The sequence below is a fragment of the Zeus faber genome (genome assembly GCF_960531495.2).
Source record: "Zeus faber genome assembly, chromosome: 9".
Lineage (NCBI taxonomy): Eukaryota > Metazoa > Chordata > Actinopteri > Zeiformes > Zeidae > Zeus > Zeus faber.
Window position 1 is genome coordinate 21,879,860 of NC_137197.1, and position 21,813 is coordinate 21,901,672.

Here is a 21,813-nt window from a genome sequence, read left to right on the forward strand (position 1 = left end):
GAGGGAGAAATAGACAGAGGGAGAGAGAGGGGAGGGAGACTGGGAGAAATAGACAGAGGGTGAGAGAAAGAGGGAGAGAGAGGGAGAGAAATACAGATGGGGAGGGGAGAGAAAGAGAGGGGGGGTGTTGTGAGCCAGCGGCGGGGGGAGACAGAGAGGGAGGGGGGGTGCTGTGATCCATGAGAGGGGGGAGACAGAGAGGGAGGGAGGAAGAGGGGAGGAAGAGGGGAGGAGGGGGGAGAGAGCGAGGGAGGGGGGACACTCCAGTTGTGAACCAACGGAGGGGGAGGGAGACAGGGAGAAAGACAGAGGGAGAGAGACGGAGAGGGGCGGCAGGAGACTGGGAGAAATAGACAGAGGGGGAGAGAAAGAGGGAAGGGGGAGAGAAGGAGGGGGAGAGAAATAATGATGGGGGTGTTGTGATCCATAGGAGGGGGGATGGAGAGAGAGGGGAGAGAGGGAAAGAGGGAGAGAGGAGGGGAAGAGAAGGAGGGAGGGAAAGAGGGAGAGAGAGGGGACAGAGGGAGAGAGGGAGGGAAAGAGGGAGAGAGAGAGGGAGAGAGGAGAGAAGGAGGGAGGGAAAGAGGGAGAGAGAGGAGAGAAGGAGGGAGAGAAAGAGGGAAAGGTGAGGGGAGAGAAGGAGGGAGGGAAAGAGGGAGAGAGGGGAGAGAGGGAGGGAGATAGAGAGAGGGAAAGAGGAGAGAAGGAGGGAGGGAAAGAGGGAGAGAGAGGAGAGAAGGAGGGAGAGAAAGAGGGAGAGGTGAGGGGAGAGAAGGAGGGAGGGAAAGAGGGAGAGAGGGGAGAGAGGGAGGGAGATAGAGAGAGGGAAAGAGGAGAGAAGGAGGGAGGGAAAGAGGGAGAGAGAGGGGAGGGGGGGAAAGAGGGAGAGAGAAAGAGAGAGGGAAAGAGGAGAGAGGGAGAGAGGAGAGAAGGAGGGAGGGAAAGAGGGAGAGAAAGAGAAGGAGGGAGAGAAAGAGGGAGTGGGGAGAGAGGGAGAGAGGGAGAGAGGAGAGAAGGAGGGAGGGAAAGAGGGAGAGAAAGAGAAGGAGGGAGAGAAAGAGGGAGAGGTAAGGGGGAGGGAAAGAGGGAGAGAGGGAGGGAGAAAGAGAGAGGGAAAGAGGAGAGAAGGGGGAGAGAGAAAGAGGGAGAAGGGAAAGGAGGGTGGGAAAGAGGGGGAGAGAAAGGGGGAGAGGGAAAGAGGGAGAGGGAGGGAGGGAGGGAGGGAAAGAGGGAGAGAGGAGAGAAGGAGGGAGAAAAATAGGGGAGAGAGGGAGGGAGAAAGAGAGAGGGAAAGAGGAGAGAAGGAGGGAGGGAAAGGGGGGAGAGAGGGGAGAGAGGGGGGAGGGAGGGAGGCAGGCAAAGAGGGAGAGAGAAAGAGAGAGGGAAAGAGGAGAGAAGGAGGGAGAAAGAAAGAGGGAGAAGGGAAAGGAGGGTGGGCAAGAGGGGGAGAGAAAGAGGGAGAGGGAGGGAAAGAGGGAGAGGGGAGAGAAGGAGGGAGGAAAAGCGGGAGAGGGAGGGGGGAGGGAAAGAGGGAGAGGGGAGAGAGGGAGGGAGAGGGAGAGAGGAGAGAAGGAGGGAGGGAAAGAGGGAGAGAGCAAGGGAGAGGGAAAGAGGAGAGGAGGAGGGAAAGAGGGAGAGGGGAGAGAGGGAGGGAGAGAGAAAGAGAGAGGGAAAGAGGAGAGAAGGAAGGAGGGAAAGAGGGAGAGGGGGGAGGGAAAGAAGGAGGGGGGAAAGAGGAGAGGAGGAGGGAGGGAAAGGGGGAGAGAGCAAGGGAGAGGAGGAGGGAGAGAGGGAAAGAGGGAGAGGGGAGAGAAGGAGGGGGAGGGAGGGAGTGTTGTGATCCAGCCCACGCGGACCGCTCGGTCGTCATGGTGAGCCGCTGCCGGATCGTCAGCCGCAGAAGGGAGAAGCAGCAGCGGGCGGAGGAGGCGGATCATGGAGGACAGCGTGGACACCGCGGACACGGCGGGGACTAACCCCCGCGGGAGGACTCCCCCGCGGCCCGGAGCGGCGCGTCTAGCGCTGCTCCTCCTCGCGTGCGGGTTGACGTGTAAGTTTCCTCCGTCCTTTTCTCGCCTCTCGACACTTCTCTCTCCCCCTTTCGCCCCCGGGACCCGGGGAGACTTTGGGCGAAGTTGGACGCTGTGGGAGGCGCGGCCGCTCCGCTCGGGTGGTTTTCTTTTTCTTTTATTTATTTATTATTATTATTTTTTTTTTTTTTTACCGGGAGAGAGTTCACGGTTAACGGTTCTTCCCGAAATGTCGGTGTAGTAACGGCGCGAGTGGGTCGAAACGTGTCGTTCTCCTCCGTGTGGTGAAGTTCGTGTTTCCCTCTCCACTAGCTAGCCGTAAGCTAACGGGTCCCCCCCGGTCCGACTGGCGTCTCCTGCCGCTGCCCAACCCGATGGATGCAGACTAGTGACGGGGACCCCTCTAACGCCAAACCGCTTGGTGGAGTTTAGTTGTGACGGTTGTTGTGTCTTAAAAAAAAAAACAACAACAAACAAACAATCTGCTCGGTAACAATGGCTGCTGCGGTCGTCCCGTTCCACCCAACTCGCCCCGTCCCCGCCGCGCCGCGCCTCCAGCCCGGGCGGTGTCCGCCCTCGACGGGTACCGCGGCCCGGGACCGGGGAGGGAGAGAAGGGGACCGAGCTCAACTTTCGGCGGCCTCGACTTGGGGTGTGGACGTTGTTCGTGCGTGTGGAAGTGGGGTCGGACGGTCCCGGTGTCCCCGAATGGTGTCATTTCGGTGAGAGACTTGTCCGTTCCGTTTTCCATGTGGATACACGACGTGTCTTGTACCAGTACACAATGGAAACGTCACAATAAAATACTAGGTGGTTGTATATACAAAAGCCTAATAATAATTATTATTATTATTATTATTATCACTGTCATTAAAAGTTTATTTTGATGGATGGATGATAAATGGGTGGATAGATGAATGAATGGTTAGATGGATGTATAAATGGGTGGATGGATGGATGGATGTTAGATGGGTGGATGGACGGTTGGATGTATAGATAGAAAACCCTTTATTAATCCCTATGCAGAAATTCGGGTGTTATATAGGTAGGTAGGCAAATTGACTTTCCGAAATTGATCCTCAAAAGGCCAAACTTTGACCAGCACCCACCTGGGGCATAACGCATGTACCTGAAAGTACATAAAACATGGCATTTTATTTTTTTTTTTAAATTTGAATACACATTTAAAAACTCAAAACGCCTTTCAACACCTCTTCTATCCAGGCACAATAGACGTCCTTAGTCGCTCAGTGCGTCAGGGAGGCCTCATCAGAAATGCACCAAATGAGCTTGTGAGGCCACTAAAAGTTCTGTATAATAGATGGCCATCATAACCCCCCCCCCCCCCCCCTTTTTTTTTATATCAAGTAAAAAGCCAACGTCGGGTTTTAGCATTAGTTTGGGCCTAAACGATGCAGGAGTAAAAAAGCAGACATGGCAGGGGAGGAGAATCAAGCGTGTCCCGGTGTGTGTGTGTGTGTGTGTGTGTGTGGCAGCAGGGGAAATGAAGACATACTTCAGTGACTGGGAGAGGGGAAGCGCTGCAGTCCGGCAGGAAGTCTCAACCTGCGGCTGGGCTTTCTGCCAGAGCATCTTCCAGCCACACTGTCACAGATAGGCCGGTGCAGGGGAGGAGATCGCTGCGCCCCGACGTCGAGCCGCCACACAAGTCACACAAGAAAGAATCCTCTGATTATTATTATTTTTTTGCACTGCCAATAATGAACGACGACTTGCGCGATAACCTCCCTGCTTGGATTCTCTTTCTGTCTCTCCTTTGTCTTTGTAACCGTCAGGCAGAGAGTTGGAAGAAAACGATTATTTAAAACAAGTTGAGCAGCGAAAGTCGAGTGCGTCTATGCTTTGAAAAGGCCCCGCAAATTATTTTTTATTCGGATTTGAAAGAGTGATTTTACTGCGATGGAAGATTTGGTTTGCGATTTATTGGACGGTTGATATTGTAAAAAAAACTTTTCAGGGTTGTGAGGAGGGGATCATTTCTAGGCGTGGCTACGGGCTGTGAGGTCTGTAATTGGAAAACCGTGGTTGTGTGGTTTCTTCTCTTGAAGCTTCATGATTTGCAATCTAAATAAATAATGTAGTAATGGAGTCACCTAAATTACAGGCCGAGTATAAAAATAGATGTTGAAAAAATTAAATGCACTGACTGTGCAAGTTTTGGTCTAATGGACGTTATTGTACTACGATTGGCAAAGAGTTAAAGTCAAATAGACATATATGTCTGTCAGCTCTGGTTCAGGTTAGTTGGAAACTGCAGCAAATTAGAAAATTTATGATCGAAGATATGTGCTATTATTTAGATAAGAACAGGTGTAGGAGTACTGCCATACTTAAGTCAATTTGAGCCAAAGGAAAAAAAAAATGTGGGTTAGATATCTTATCATAACAAACGATTTAACTTCAAGCAATATAAGGTTTGGTCTTAAGCCAGGTCATGTGCTCATTTACACATAAATTTTAACTAGGCATCCCCTGACACTTTTTATTTGGCAATTCATGCTAAGTCTATTTTGTTAACCACTTGAACTTTTAAATTATTTATTTTCAAAATTTTCTGGAAGCATATTGTACATTTCCAAATCATGATTGATTGACTTCATAACTCTTGAACTCATGAGTAAAAACACCAAGAACTGGCCCGTGGCTGGTCCTGATCATCTGTTCTGAGCCTTGCTGCTTGGCGGCTATGCAAGAGACTTTTCGAGAACAAGTTGTAAAATTCAGAAGCGTATCTGTGATCTGCAGCTGATGATTCCATCTGATCCTTTCATTTGATCTTAAATCTCAGTAGTGAGGCAGCAGACTGAGACCTCCTAATCACATTAAAAGGGTCCCTTTTGAATTAGGGCCATCAGCAGATGAGTGTTGTGCTTTATTGTGGGATACGGCGGCTGTGTGTGCAGGGAGCAGGCTGTGGCCACAGAGGCTCTGTTGCTCTGCGACTCCACCCTCCACCCTATGCCTATCCCCCCCCCCCCCCTCACACACACACACACACACACACACAGATGAGACTGTGGGAGGCGGACCGGGCGACTCCCTGGTGGTCCATTAGTGGATGTAGTTGCGTGACCTCAAGCCTTGGTGATGCAGGGTTCCTTCCGAAAACGATCAAACAAACAGTCAAACAACTTCTATGGCATTTGTAGATTACTTTCAGGCCTCTGTTTCTAAAAAGGAATTGGTATTACTGACCTCCAATAGACCTCCAGTAGACTTCCAATAGTGACCCAGCCTTTTTTAAATAAATCGACTTTCTGTTGCCTATTTGCTGTTCTGTTGTTGATTTCTAAAGTTTGTCTTTGTTTATGACCAGCATATTATATTGACCAATCTTTTAGCTATTTTGTAAAAAATAAATTCAGTCATAAATTCTTTGAGTCGTCAAATCACAAAATGTTTTTGTATAAATAGCTTCCAGATCTTCCGTTTCTAATTACCTGCTGTGTCTGAACAGAGGGAAGCCTATTACATTATTTTACCTGCTGTTTTCAAGATTCTATGTTTTTCCACTGAAAAAAGCAGTCTGATGTAAAGGTCACACTAAACAGGCTGTGGTTCCACAGCGAACCGAGAGCAGAATGTGCAGAGTCAGCAGTCAACTCCCACAGGACGGGAGCTCCAGGCTTATAGGAAACAGGTGCAGCGCTCCTTTGACATTCATTTTCCCATGTTTCACTCATTCAACTGTCAAATGGAGAAGACAGTCAGGCTGCCAGCGTGTCACACACACACACACACACACACACACACACACACACACACACACACACACACACACACACTCACACCTCTAAACACCAAGGTGGGACACTATCAACATCCAGCAGCCATACAAGTCACTTTCAGCTGTGAATGGTAAGGTTGACAGCTGACTAGTAGCATGACTCCCAAGATGTTTCATAGGTACTGTTAGGTACGGTTTATACAGTCATTTCAAGATTGGCATTCACACTGCCATCGGCAAAGTGCTTCTCAAGGCGGTTCAATACTCGTGTCTTACATGGGTACAAAGGCTCTTGGAACTCTTGTTCAGGTACATTAAATTTGACAACCATAAACATACCTGTTTTGATCTATTGATTTAAACTTCTAAACCTCTGATATTTGATGAGCTCGGTTTTACCCAGGACAAATGGACTTAGCCTTAATCCAAAGAGTCTAGTGTTGTAACATATGTCATGCAAAACATGCTTGATGCAAAAGGTAAAACAAAAACTATAGGATAACAGAATTTAGGTGAGAACGTGGTCTAATACCATTCTGTACTACAGTTTGCAAGTAATAGTCCAAATCTATCCACCTAACTCTTACAGACATGCATATCGAAAAATATTTCAGCATTCCACATTTCAAATCTTGTCCCAGGAGAGTTGCAGATGTTGAGGTGGCAATTGATCCCTAAAAACATTTTAGCACCCAACTGATATCTTGATATTTTATTTTTGATATGGATTACTATCCATACCTCTAGTATTATATATTATGGATTGTGTTGCGCAAGACACTCTACTGTGGTGGAAATTCTAGCCACTCAGTTGCGTGGGGTGAGATAGTTAAGGCTAAACAGAGAATACAACAACTGCCACTTAGTCTTCAGTTTATTGCATAGAAGATCGATCAGCGGGGAGCGCATCACAAGTCACATAGAAAAGTAAATAGTATTTTTTTTATAAGGTAGGTCACATGGACCCTGACTGTGAGGGTGTCACAAAGGCAGTTGCTGCGCGTGTAGTAGGTCACAAAGGCATTTGCAATTGTTTCAGCAGTTTCATCATCTTTGTTGGTATTTTTCCATGACTGATATCTCGATATTTTTTATTTTCGATATTGATTTCTATCCAAAACTCTGGTATTATATTTTATGGATTGTGTTATTAATTATTTGATATAAAAATATTCTTGATCAACAGGCTTTGTTTTTCAGTTTTTCAAGGTTAAAATGAAATTTCACTTATTTTTGCCTTTTTACCAATGCTGCTTCCTACATTTAACGTACATTTTATATTCAGGAAGAGTAAAACAGGTCATTTTTTTGAAGGACGAGCCTCCAACTTGTACAGGGTGTGTGAAAGTATATCACATGCCAACTATGCAAGCATAGACTGCTGTCTCCTTACTTAGACTGACCCTGGCACTTGCTGCAAATATACTGCAGTGATAGCTTTAATAGGATTTTGCACAACCATATCCCAGCTGGCCCTTTGCCAAATAATTCCCTATTTCTACTGCTGTCCCACCTCTGCCTGCTGTGTATTTTTTTCGCTGCACTAAAGTTTCCATACTGTTTAAATTTCCAACATGATCTCGCCAGTATTTCATCTAGACTGTGTATAATATTGTACTATTAGTAAAAGATTAAATATTGTCTTTGTTAGTAATGTGGTGTTTTTGCACTACGCTGCATCCTTAACAGAGTATAGATTGTTACTCTGCTGACAAACATGGCAGAGAGTTTGCTGTTGTTTCTATTTTTGCCTCTCCTTGGATTGTGCAAGGGATCATAACAAAACAAGTGGTCATGTCTATTTAAAGCTTTAAATATTATTGGAATATTTCCTAATGGATGAGTATGAAGATTGCATTGCATGCCAAAGAGGCACACTACTCAATTTACTTTCTGCACTATGTCGCCAATGAAAGTAGAAACTATTCTTAGTAAAGAGCGAGGGTAAAAATGGTTAGATATTAGCAAGGAGAAGAAAATGTTTGGACTATTATTACACTTTAAGAAAATTATTTGTTTCTAACAAGTTAAGTGAAGTATTCTAATCTGTTATCTTCTAATTCCCCAGAAGAAAAATGGACTAATGAGATGTAGGCCAAGTCTGTGCCTTTAAAATGCGAAAGCTTGTACAAATTTTTTGCGTTTTGTGTATTTGTTGTCAATTTTCAGTATGAGTTTGAGCACGCTATTCGGTTCATTCCGTTAGCTACACAACTAAAGATTAAGGAAAGGGGAAGCGTATCTGTTGGGCCTGGAAAGTACCAAAATACAGTGGTTTCCTTCTGAGGTGATTGTACTTATGCTGATCTGGACTTTTTTTTTTTACATCTTGTGATGTGTCTCAAATCACAGCTCCATTAAGCATGTAGTTCTCTTGTTATCGCTGTTCAAGGTGGGTGGTATCGTGAATCAACATTGCTGCTCCACTCTCTGGAGAAGCTGAGAGGGTGAGCCCCGGTCGAACTGGGAGTGGCGGGAAAGTAAACTCCCTCTATCCAGTATAATGGTGAAATGCCATACTGACCACTACTGTTTTTATGGGCCGCTGAAGTACACACAGTTCAGATTCTTGTTTTTGTTTTGCTCGTTTAACTTCCTCCACAATTGTAAAGTGCTGATTGGATTGCTCACATGCACATGAATGTTAAGAATGTCTAAAGTGGCAAGAGATTCCATTGTTGAATAGGTGTTTCAGTGTGCATACAATAGGTTGTTGTTTTAAGATGTGATATGGTGCTAACAGCCAGTTAAATGTTGTTTCGTCTTGTGAAGTCAAATTAATAAAAATGTAAAGCAGCTACCTTCTGGATACTTTAACTCTGTTGGATTAAGATAAGACATTTCCGGATGATTGCTTCGAGATTAGCAGGAATGGAATGCTAAGGCAATCATTGATTAAGCCTGTGAATATCAACAGCTTTGCTTCAAATACAAGTGTGTGAAGCATGGGTTTTTATTTCCTTTTTTCATTGAAGAATAATGAGACGAGAACACATAAAACCCTAAAAAAAGTAGTTTTCTGTCAATAATTATGAAAGTAGTTTTTTACAGTAGTCATTTATTAAATATTTATTGTCTACACCAGACCGCTACTTGTAGTTGTTGATGAGGAGAAAACAAAATATAACATATTCGGCAAAGATTGTGTAAAGCTTTAAAAAAAAAAGTGCTAAACTTGATATCCGACATGGGAAAGCAACATATTTGTTTTCCCAGTTTATGCTTGTGACTTCAATGCCAAACGAGGAAGAACGCTTAATAAAAACACATCACCAACTGCATGAAGTCACATGTGAGCTTTGTTTTATCTTTGTATTTGTAAATGAGGCTTGGTCTATTGGACAAATATATGGAGGTGGGAAATGTGTCCGTTTTTTTTTGTTTTTTTTGTTTGTTTGTTTTTTTTAAGTTCAATTCAAAGCCTGCGCAAATGGGAACCGGTATTCCATTTCGCCCCTTTGACCACTGAAAGAAATCCTGAAAAATAATTAAAAAAAAAAAATCGCTTTAAGCCCCGCTTCCAGGTCATTCTGAAACAGCTTTCTCTCTCTCTTTGGTTCGGTTCAGTTCAGGTTGCGTGCGGTTTAAAACCAAAATAATCCCATATAAGATTGGAGAGGGAGACAGGGGCGTATGGAGAGGCGCATCAGGGCGCCCGTGACCCCTGCCGGCAAATATACTGTATCAACAATCGCTGGTTGTTGGGCTGACGATTGCCTGTGGGAACATTTTGACATATCGCCCAACCCTAGTATGCACCCAGTGAGCAAATACTGAGTTTGAGTTGAGTTTCAGTTTAATTGAGTTGTGCTTATGTCCACCTTGATTCCATGATGTCAAGCAATTGCTTACACGGTAGACTATGAAATAGTGTAATTATCGACATTTATTAAAGTGCATTAAATTACGCAAATTCAAAAAGTGGCTGATCTTGCCCAACAACTCCTGGCCCCTCACACAGCATTTAAGCTTATATTAGTATTTTTATGCAATGCTGGCAGTCCTGTGTACCATTCTGTTTTGTAGAGAGACTAATTTGAGGATGTAATCCAAATACAGATGATGAATGATGAATACTGTATGTTTGTCAGGGATTGAGTTGATACTGGCTACATGTAATCCATGGGACAATCATGGGAAATATTTTTAAGCAAAACAATCTCAATTCCTCCAGGGTCTCTGTGGCATGTAGGAAACTGTTTACACCATGAACGATTTGCCTAATGAAAGTACAGTAGCCCATTTAGACTATGCCAGGGGAACTACAGTCTATGATTAGTACAGGATTTTTTTTTTCCATGCACAGCTCCACCCACTCCCCAGAGAGCCTGATCTATTTCTGTCTGAATGAACCAAAATTGAGCTACGTTTTGTTAGACATCTCTGATTGGTCATGGGTGCCCTTCGAAAGAAAGTGTTGTGTATGCGAAAGAAGTCAAGTGGTGCCCAACCCTTATTAGGTCAGATATTTTAAAGTTCTGCAGGGTCTGATTTTATTTGATGGTTTGTATGTCTGTAGGCATCATTCATCGCTGGCTATACTCTTGAGGCATCATTCACTGCATGCTATACTGTACTGTGGCTTGAGGAAAAGCGCATTTCTCTGCTCTCCACCCAACTGTTAAAGAGCACTGTAGTAAGGGATGTGGTTGGTTTGTAGTATTTTCCCACTAGGATACAAATCTACACTTAGAATGAAGTCTTGGGAGAGTTATTGTTAAGGCAAAATGTCAATCAATGTTTCAGGCGTGGGGCAAGTATTCGATTCAGCATTTATTATCCCAGAGATTTCCATGGGGAATTAAGATATCTTGTGGTAAAAGAGGCTGTCAATGCCTTCTTTGTTTTGCTTCACCAAACAGCCTATTGTGATGAAATGATAGTGATGTAATCAATTAAATGGTTTTCAAACTGAGATAAAACATCCTTTTACTTCTGTAAGAGAGCTTTGGAGCATTTCTATTTTTGTGTTAACTGGGTAATGCTGTTACACGGTTAACAACCTTAACATTTCATGGCTGTCAGCTTCAGATACAATAATGTTTTTGTTGTCTAGTTTTGGCGAAATTTGATGAGCTAGCAATCTTGAACATGGATACCACTCCCACTCAATGCCATGTTGAACACCGCGGCAGTGACTGCAGTGGACTCCTTTCACATCAGCATGTCAGGGATGTCATACACTTGAGCTCTAATTGAGTAGGTCTCTTTTCCTAGCCTAACTCCAAACAAAAATATCCTCAAATTAGATGATCTCATTCACATGACGTGTAGAAATATGTCTTGTAAGCTGCTGCGTGGACATCACATTTTGCAGTTTTTCTTCTTTTAGCAGTGGCCTCTCTCTATTCCAAAATTCTTACATTTATGATATATAATGTTTTGCATTCATATCCCTTTCTCAAATAATCTCTGTCAAATAACAATAACAGGATATCCCACACAACAATGCAGGACAATGCAGGAATGTTTGCATTGCTTTATTGCGGAATTGCGAACATTGTCACTTACCAGTGCTTGCTTAGTGGTAGGTTTCAACGTATTTTGACACTCAAATAATATTGGTTGAATTTTGTACAAACTTAACTGAAATCCAATGGATGAGAAGGGGCACAAAGACACTGCTTTGGGGGAGCAAGGAGAAAGGCTCCTAAAGTGGACAGACTGCCATGTGAAAGGGGCCTGTCTGCCTCTCTGAATGGCCTGTCAGGCCGTGTTTGTCTCCATCATGAATTAACGAGGTGAAACAGCCTCACACCCTCAAAAGTTACAATACTTGGAAGGAAGGGGGTAGATTAGCAGTGGTGTTTGGGGTAATGGCTTTTTTCACGCTGCACAAATATTCCTTACAATAAAGACATGCCATAAACTGGCAATTCAACAAAACAGGACCCTTGGCAGCCTCTGTGCCCAGTGATTGAGGCGGAATTATGGGCAATACAAAGAAAATAAAGGTTCTTGACAGAGACTTGAGCTGTCGTCTAATATTTCTCTTGATGTCTCCTTAAGAGATGTACAGACTCTATGTAACACGTTATAACATTACATATCAAATAGCTTTAAAATACCTTGAGAGGATGCAGTGTCAAAAGACAGAAGTTTATATTATTATTATGATCTATATTTCAAGTTTGACATTTGTTTGTACCTCATGGTAATGCTTTGGCTTGAAGTACTAAATGATCCATGTTGGCTACTTGCAATATTTCCATTGGAGTGATATTTACAGGCAATAAACACCATTTTTTATTGAACTTCTAATTTTGGCACCATAGTAAAATAGTGGAAAGTAGTATGCTTTGAAAATGGATCATCAGTCCATGATGGACAGAGCAATCTATGAGGATACTTAACAATTATACAATAGGCTATACAATTAGATTGATTAAATGTTTAACCATTAATTGGTTGTTTACTTAGAATACCACATTTTTTAAAATAGTGTTCTTTAAAATGCTGACTGTTCTGTGTTTATTAGTGCTTGCGCTGGTTGCCTCAAATTCTTTGTGCTCTTATTTTCCTTGTCCTGGTTTTACTGTAATCATTTCAGAAGTTTGACCGTTCAGTTTCCGCTCGCTTTTTGTTCTTAACCACAATCCCTCCTGCACAGATCTAATGTCTGCATTCTTCTGTTGTGAGGTCTTCAAATCATTCCGTGTGAGTGCAGCTTGATACAATAATCAATTCATTGGGTTTGTCTACTTTATGCACTTTATGTCATGTTTTTTTTTTTCTTGTTGCCTGTGAATGTTTTTTGGCCTTGAATATTTCCATCTCAGTGCGTTCAGGCATCATCGAGAGGATTTCTAGCCAGGAGACAGACTCCTTTGGGAAGGTTGAGCCCAAAGCTCGGTCAGATCAGAGTAGGTGGAGAGTTTGGCTCATCAAGTGGCCAATGTGGAATGTTTGAACCGGTTGCTAGGCGAAGAGGAAGGTTTTGATTTACTCTTGCGTCTTCTGAGCAGCTTGTCGCAATTAGTGATGTCAGCAGGGAAAGAAACAAATATGAAGCATTTCTTCAAAGGGCAAACACATCCCTCCCATGAGTTCATTTTTTCCTCGGGTTTCTCAAAGTTGTCTCTGCAAAAGGGCAAAAGTGCAATTTACGCTCCTTCAGTGAAACTTTCATGCAGGCTAGGCTACTTCCTGAGCTGTGTTAGAAGGCACCGGATTCTAAGTTGATCAAACTATTGGGAAGGGTCTGTAAAGAAAAAATACCGACCAAGATGATGAAAAATGTTGAAACTGCTGAACCAATTGCAACTGCCTTTGTGACCCATGCACCCCTCACCTATAAACCCCCCCGCCTGGTTCGGGGGGGGGGGGGGTGTTGTTTTATCACGTAGGTCGCACAGATCGCGACTGTGAGGATGTCACAAAGGCAGTTGTTGAGGGTGTAGTCATATGCATAGGTCACAAAGGCAATTGTTTCAGCAGTTTCAACATGTTTCATCACCTTGGTCGGTATTTTTCCATTACAGGTCTTATTGGTCAAAAGGAATTTCATGTCTTTGCCCGATGATAATTATGATATTATGACCAATGATTAAAATACAGGAACCCTTAAAGTATCCTCAGCATCACAACAGTATGTTTGCTTGGCGAAGCACCATGACAGCTTTCTTTAATGCACAGCATTTGTTCTATTTTCTCTCAGCATTCTGGATCGAATTTTATATTGTTCTAGTGTGCATGCTCCGGCTGTGTTCTTCATGGTCTGAGTAAGCAACGCCAATTTGGCTGTAGGTATCCCATGCAGAGGCCATCTGTCTCCCCTCCACTAATGGCGAGGGTGGAGGCCACACTAAGCACTTCCCCTCATTCTCTCCCTCTTTCCCCCTCTCGTGCCTACTGTAAAACAAACACAGCATAGCTTAGACAGAGTCCAGTTTCTCTGTATGCTTTGACAGGCTTGAAAGGTGACACAGGGAGATAGACAAACTACCTACAGTAGCAGTTGGAGTATCGCGTCAGGTAGCAGCAGTATGCGGAGCATGTTTAGGAGAAGCTCCATCTGAGGGCACGTGTCTTCCCAGATCAACGCAATGTCATGCATGCCAAGCATGCCAGGACCATGCTGCTCCAGAAAAACACGTTTTTGCTATGATTTTTCTGAGTTTGCCTTTTAAAAAAAATCACTCGTACTCTTCGTTCTGCAACCAACATATACGTATATGTAGGTCATGGTATAGCGATATTGTAGCTCCCGTCATGTGGTTATGGTGTTACACTTGCTATTTAAGAAGATGATCTTTGTTACATTGGTAAGGGGACAGAAAGCAGCTGTTGAGTCAGCTCAGATAGCTAAGGAGTGGAGCGTGCAGTCGACACTGCGCTTACCCTGACCTTCTGCCATACCAGTGAACCCAGAGGAGGGTGAAAGAGGCATTGCAAACATTGGGAAACACATGCACAGCACAGCATGTTATAGTAGTGTGTTGTTAAGGCCAGCCTGGGACTCAACGGCGAAATGGAGACGTTTGGGTGGCCAAATGAATCTGTAGAGATGGAGAAATATCAACTGGGAAAAATATAAAGAAAATTCAGATTCATTCATTCTTTGGGGTTATTAGGTTAAACGCATGAAAACAGGAAGGTGGTGTTAAAGCAGGCTCTATGTATTTGAAGAAAATAGTTAAGCCAAGGTGTGTGCATGCAATTTTAAATTACTCAATAATGAAGCACAATGTAGTTCAAAATACGACAAGAACTCACATATTTGTTTGGACAAAAGTGCCTTACACATGGTCACACGCTTTTTACAATTCCTTATTTTGGAAGACAGATTGCTTCTGTGTGTGTGTGTGTGTGTGTGTGTGTGTGTGTGTGTGTGTGTGTGTGTGTGTGTGTGTGTGTGTGTGTGTGTGTGTGTGTGTGTGTGTGTGTGTGTGTGTGTGTGTGTTTATGTGTGTGTGTGTGTGTGTGTGTGTTTATGTGTGTGTGTGTGTGTGTGTTAATGTTTATGTGCGTTTGTGTAAGATGACTGAAATTACAGGGGACGTAATGGCGCACAAGGAGCCTCAGCCTCCTTGGCTATATTCTGCCTTCGCCAAGATAGCGTAGCTGTGGCTTACCACTCATATTTATGCCAAAGACCCAAAATACCAGCCAGTGTACCACTTTTATAAGCTTTACTCCATACACATCCGAGGGCCGAGGTACTAAGTGGAAATTTATGTCTCCCAAATATAGTTTACATAACTGTAGAATTTAAAAACAATGAGTCAAGTACATGGCATATTTAAATTTGTATTTTATGAATGAAGTAAAAGAGTGTGTGTGTGTGTGTGTGTGTGTGTGTGTGTGTGTGTGTGTGTGTGTTATATATATGGTATTGTTCTTTTGGTTTAGTTAGAATGCACAGTACACGGTTATCAGAGAGTTTTGTGTAATTCACCCATAGCAACTTGTTAAAAAAAAAAAGGTGTATATATGTAGGTATCAATGACTCATTTGTGTGAGGCTTTGAGAAAAACAGGCTGCATCTGGGAAAAAGAAATAGAATCACTCAGGGCTTTAGCCATAACTTGTAATTGGAACTTGTAAATGCAAAACTACAGAATACAGCTCCCACTTGCACGTGAAGAAACAGTTGGAGCCACTGCCCAAACAGGCTAGTGCTGATTTCCAAATTTTATTTTGGTGTTAAGTTGTTTTTTTAATTTCATGCAATCTAAACTCCAAACCGCCTGTTTTAAAACCATCTAATACAGAGGTTTTGAACGACACCTTCATGTTCAAATAAATCTGGGGTGGGCATTGACTCAGATGACGGAGCTTGTAAAAGGAGGAAGAAAAAAGATCAAATTGAATGTTTTGTTTAATCTTAGTCCAGGTTTTTTTTTTACATCCTGCTTAAAATCCGCTCTGACAATTAGCAAGAGGGACAGTCTGAGTGCCCCGTGGTGAATGTATGTTGTTTATTAAGAGGTAAAGTGGTGCACATGGAGTGGTTCATGGCTTTGCTATCCCAGTTTTATATCCCACCACCAGCCAAGCTGTTTTCTACCTCACTTTCATGAAATGTGGTGGAAGTGTAGTTGTTAATGTGTGTCTTAAGGGGAATGAGTGAAGCTTAATGAAGATTCATACCTGAACATTGCAAGTGATTTAAAATTAAAGCTACATGACTATTTTGTGGCAAAATACTTTTAGTGTAAGAATTGACTTTATCAAGCTCAAATTAACCGACATTAACACCAGGCAGTGAGACCCTTGCAGGTGCCGATTCTGCCTGGCAGAAAACAATACTGCTGCACAGGAAGTACAGCTGGGTATTTCAATTTAGAGGTGCACCGATACACTTTTTTTCAGCTCCGATCCAATTATGATATATATGTGCCGATACCGACACTGATTCCGATACCAGAGCTCTTTTTTTCTGCAGGGAAGTAGAAAAAACCCCCGTTGTTTTTCAAAACCTTTTTTCCTACTCCACGTAGCTCATAAACCCTTCAACATAAAAACGACTCATTGAATCTGGTTGAGAAATGTAAAGGTTAATGCTTTTTATCTCGAAAAACCGCAGCTCCCCGCGTTTACTCCTATTTATTTACAGGCCAGTCTTGCCCTCTCAATATGGCGACAACGATATCGTATCGCAGCAACGGGCCGAAGCAGTCAATGGTCGTTTCTCAATACCAAGTACGCGAAGTCCGGACTTGCGGAATTGGTAGTTCAGACTTGGCGAGTTCGACTCGGGAGTACAGACTCCTCTCCGCCATTGCCATTACCACCGCTTGGTGCGAAATGCATTCTGGGATACTTGGCTGTTCCAAGTCCACACAAGTCACCACAGACGCATCCTCAATAAAATGGGCGGAGCAAGTCCACATCCGGGCATTTGGACTGGACTTGGCTTGATGCGTACTTTGTATTGGAACAGTACTTGGGCTGCGACTGATGACGTTTCACAAGTCCACAAGAACACAAGTACAGACAAGAACGCAGATTGAGAAAGGCCTAATGTGGCGTCTACGGCGTGCGGCGCCCGCTGAGGGCGGGGTCGCACTGGTGGAACAAGGATTTTCAGGAAATGCAGTCATGGTAGAGATAGTTGCGAAAAAATAATACAAAATCCCCTATATGGGAGTGTTTTGTTTTTAAACCGGACGCAACCGGCAAGCCGAAGGGCGTATCTGTGTAGTTTTTAATCGTCATCCGTCGATTCGTTTCAGTGTGTGCTGCACGAATAGAACTATGAAAACGAGTAGCTCTATTGCAGCAACTATTATATACGTGGGAATCATGACGTCTTATTTTGAAGACCAACACAGCTGAATGGCTGCTTCAGTGACGGTTCGCCAAACTCCAACAGCCAGTTCCTATTCGCGCACGCTTTGAATTGCGTTTAATGGGTTTTTTATTTGCCGAGTAGGCAGACCGTGGAATGGAATTTGGATCGGCAATGTGGATCGGTTGACGGTTAGTCCGATATCCATTGAGTGAATGATGTCAGTATTGGCACCCGGTATTGGATCGGATCCGTCCCATCCCCATTGAAATTCAATATTATTTTGGTACTGACCAATTTTCATCAACACTCGAGTATCAAAACATTCTTTGTTATAAAATCTCCTCAGTATCAGTTAACCAAAGCTAAAACTGTTTGGGGATGAAATCACTTCCAAATCACTTCCAATATTACATGAGGTACCATTCCTTCTCCATAAATCATTCTTTTGGTTTGAGAGAGATTTTAGAGAGAGAAACAAGCAACAGAACCTAAACCGAAACTCAACTGACCCCTTTAGTGATAATGTGACACCCTTTCAGAGTTTTGTTCAGTTTCTCCTGCAACTCCATCTTTCTTAGGTATCTTCTTTGTTTGCTATATTATTGGGTTGTTTTTTTTTCCTGTTTTTTGTTGGTTTTTTTTTGTTGATTTACAGGACTGCTGTCCTCTAATTCCTGTGGACTGGCATTTTTACATACAGTACATGGCTCACATAGCCTCAGAAACCCTTCCAATGCCTAACTCTACTGTTTTGCAGATGCGCTCCTATGTTTCAGCCTTTACTGCCGTGCATCTAACTGTGATTTCTATTCCGTTCTCTCAACAGGTGTGAGCAGTAACCAGGTGGTTGTTCCTGGGAAAGTGAATGCGGTCTTAGGAAAGAACATCACCCTGGGGTGCAGAATAGAGGTGGGCTCCAACCTCAGTCTGACACAGAGCTCCTGGGAACGCCAACTTCCCTCAGGCACCATCACCCTGGCCGTGTTTAATCCTGAATTTGGATACTCCGTCTCCCAAGAGTACGCCAAGCGCGTCTCCTTCGTGTCTCCCTCGGTACATGACGCAACCATTATCCTGGAAGGAGTCGGCTTCGCAGACATTGGTTCCTACACCTGCAAAGTGGCTACGTTTCCCTTGGGCAACACACAAGCATCCACCACTGTGAATATATTAGGTAAAGTAGGAATTTGTAACTTCGATCTTAAGCGCATGTGTTACGGTGACTACGCCTGCCCACATTTAAATCTTACTCTCAGTGGCTGACAATTGGAGAACATTGTTGGGTAAGATTAAGTGTAGCTTAGGTCAGCGCTAAGTGTTTGCCCTGCAGGGATAAATGACTCCCCTGAGCTATCCAGCTTTTGAATTGCTACCTGGACAGAGGTCATTCACATTTAAATCCATGCAATCATCCAGAGATGTGCAGAAGGTGCTACGGTGTGGTCCCGCTCACCTCACTCGTCTCAGTGTCGCTCGCTGATAAATAGTTAGCTCTTCTGGTGAGAGCAGCACGTGCAAAATGATAACGAAATTCACTTAAGTGCCTCATCTTCCCCCTTCCTTAAAAATGGCATTTGTTGAGTCTCCTTGAATAATGTAGACTGCGCTTTAGTGCCCCCTATAAATATTCATAGAACTCTGTCTTTGCCAAAGTTAGGGCTACATTCTATGCAGATCTGCAGCCTTAATCTAAACAAAACCACACATGTAGGCAGACCCCTGTTCTCCCCTTACCTTGTTTCCCCCCGAAATGAATCACTAATGCAGACTGTATACACTTGCGTCTGCATTAATATTTTACATTGCGGGGAATCTGTGTGAGAAAAGGAAGATTGCGGTGAGCATTTGTTTTATTTCTTAAATGGATGGTTGAATTGCACTGAGGCAGTTGATGGAGTAAGAGATGGAAGCTAGGCGGCCTGAAGTAGTTTCACATCTGCCTCCAGAGACTCAGAAAGGCTCTGATACCTAATAAGTGGTACATTAAGTGCTGCTGTGACAGTGATAGGGTCTGAGACCTCCCAGAGTTCAATTACACATTATTTTCAAGGCAGTATAATCTTCAGTACCACATGCACCAGGTTTTTTTTTTGTAGCCGACACACAGATATGTATATGCATGCAACCGTTCATACACAGTAAGGACTAGTTTCCAATTTCTTACGTAATTAGGGTGTCATTACTCAAGAAACACATAGGCTTTCGACAATTAGCTTCGTGGGAATTGTAAATTGTGTTTCTTGACATTTTTCTTACATATGCAACATAATTGCGAAGTCGTGAACTCAGCTGTTTTAAGCTTTTTGTTGTTTTTGTGTTATTTTGCTTTACTAGGGTGTGTAACTATGGTGTATGAAAAAAAGGTTGATGCTGTTTCTGCTAGTTATTATTGTGGGACAGGTTGAGTTGCATGACTGCTGATGTGGCATTCCACTTTAACCGCACATTTTAAGTTTAACAAGCGACATAGTGTCTTCTTTTATTTGATTTGGCTGTGAGTTGCAGTGACCTATAAAACTGGTATTTGTGTTAAGCGAAGTCCGAGAATTACTTGAGAAAACCTGTTTTTTTAATTTCATATACCCTGACCAAATTTATTCCAGAAGCATAATTTAAGATTTATGGGCAGAAGGTCCATGAGCATTTGAGAGGAATGTCCTTGGGAGGAATGCGACTCTTCTAAGAGTGCATTGAACTCTTGGGTAAAAGGTCTGATGGAAACTGTCCCGTCTTCATTCTGTTTTACACTATAGGCTCATACAAAAGGACCACACATCCAGTGTCCAGACATGCAGTTTCCAGGAAATGATCCTCAACCTAATGTCCCACATAAAATACAAAATTGATAGTGATACTGATTGAATTGGAATGACCCTTTGTTTGGAACTGCTGACATCTCTGTGCGTACTGGACAAAAGCTGACTTTCTTTAAAAAAAAAAAAAAAAAATTACATTGAGGAAGTAGAATTGATCTATCAGCAAATTACTCAACCAAGCGTCAGGTAGTTAAGCTCTATTAACTGCAAACCGCATTTTCATTTTCTCAGATTCTTTGTTCTTTTAAGCTCTGATACGCAGTAACAGCTGTAACATATTTTTTGTAAATCTATTGCGTTGAAAGATGGCAAAAACACTTGGCAAGTTTTGAACTGCAGTATCATTTCACACAAAGTAAACCAAATGTACTCATCTGAGGTCAAATTAGAGGGATTTTAAGCTTAAGTCCATAAGTGCCATTGCATTTATGCCATTGCAACCAATGGCATCCTTTCAGGATGTCCACTGCTGCTGTTGTAGTTGTACAACGACAGCACTGCATGCACTTGAGAGTGTACGTGGGTGGGGAAGGTCCAGAGCTGGCAGTTTGCTGCCTGACGGGAAATCGTTACCTCTTTCTGCTCTAGCCTTTCCACGCATCCAGTGCCTCCCCTTCCCTCCCTCCATGACAGCTTCCCCAAATTAACACGTCTCTCTGATTGGCTTAATCTATAGCCTAGCCAGACGGCCCCGCTTACTACATAGAGCGGCTACTGTGCATGCCCAGCGGGCTGTGGCTGGGGGCGGGGGCATGTACAGAGAAGTGATTTAAGAATGTGAATCTCTTGCACTGGGTTTGGGAGTCTCCTGCACCCACGTTATTTTTGGAAAAAGGCGTGTCAGAGGTTATTAGGATCTGTTGTTGTAAGCCTAGCCGGAGAGGGAGGGGACTGGCAGATGTCTTCCAGTGTTGGCCTTGTGTTGGAATTGGGTTGATGTGTGTGCCTCTACGAGCTAGGACTGTCAGAGCTACAATAAGTAGAACAGCTGTTAGTGCTTTATCTGACGGTGAAAAAGAGGGTTTGGGGAGTGGGCCGCCTTTAGAAAACGGCATGAGAAAAAGCACCCAGAGAAGGGGAAATAGGCAGGAAAAGCCAGAGGAAAATATGATGGGAAAGAAACCGAGCCTTCCCGTGGTGCATTCAATGTAGCCTCTGTAGCCATTGTTTCTTTTGCAACGTCTCTTGTATGGCGTCCCTCTTCCTCTCTTGGATTTGTTACAAACTCTGGTTTCTATTTATCCCAAATCCTCTATAAAACTCTGAAGTTGTTAATGCTGACGGATTGCTCTTATGAAAATGTTTCCCATCATTCTTTTTGCAAGCGCAGTGAAACTCCTGCTTTATCGTTATGTGCAACAGGCAGAACAGAGAGCTGGACTATTTTTTCACGGATCTGTTTTGCCTCCCCGTCGAGAAAATCTGTGTTGCGTCTAAACCTCCAGTTATTCAGAGTCCCTTTCAGGAAGCGGGTGTAACATTACTCCAGCCCTAAAACACTGAATAGTGCACAGTAACCCAACTCCCCAATCCATGACATAACAGTCGAATACAGACCTATACTCTACAACTTGAGCACTCATGCTGTTAGAGTAAGTTTTTTTTTTTCCTGTTGTCTATGTTTTTTTTAAGCAGTGCCGTGAAATTGTAGGCCTAACTATACGGAGAGTAATAGATTAATTCTGTCTCCTCGTAATTTGTGGTAGAAGAACAGTAGTGCGTCTTGCAAGGCATTTATGAATAAAGATGTTTGCTATAGATCCAGATGTCGTGATCAGTGCTGCTTGTCGATATTACCCTTTCATGAATACAATACAAGACGTCTTTGAGAATGAGTCTATGTCTATGAGATAGTAAAGTGTGCTCTTATGGATGTAGTGGTATCATTCATACATTTTTAATAAATATTTTTGTAAGTAAAGGAGCCAATCTACTCGTTCCACAATAATAACTAATAAGACCAAAGCCACTACCGTCTATCTT

General features: G+C 43.3%; 1 protein-coding gene across 2 annotated transcripts in view; it reads left to right on the plus strand.

The window, feature by feature from the left end:
• The first annotated feature begins 1,877 nt into the window (after positions 1–1,877).
• nectin3a (nectin cell adhesion molecule 3a) overlaps positions 1,878–21,813 on the plus strand; it is a 30,285-nt gene continuing 10,349 nt past the window's right edge. The window contains exons 1-2 of one of the 2 annotated variants that reach the window (XM_080006572.1): positions 1,878–2,050; positions 17,841–18,188. In XM_080006572.1, coding sequence (XP_079862698.1) covers positions 1,936–2,050; positions 17,841–18,188 — 463 coding nt within the window. In that variant the 5' untranslated portion in view covers positions 1,878–1,935. Of the gene's footprint in view, positions 2,051–3,526; positions 5,413–17,840; positions 18,189–21,813 lie in introns of those variants that run through there. The other variant, XR_013844318.1, reaches the window with a different exon arrangement.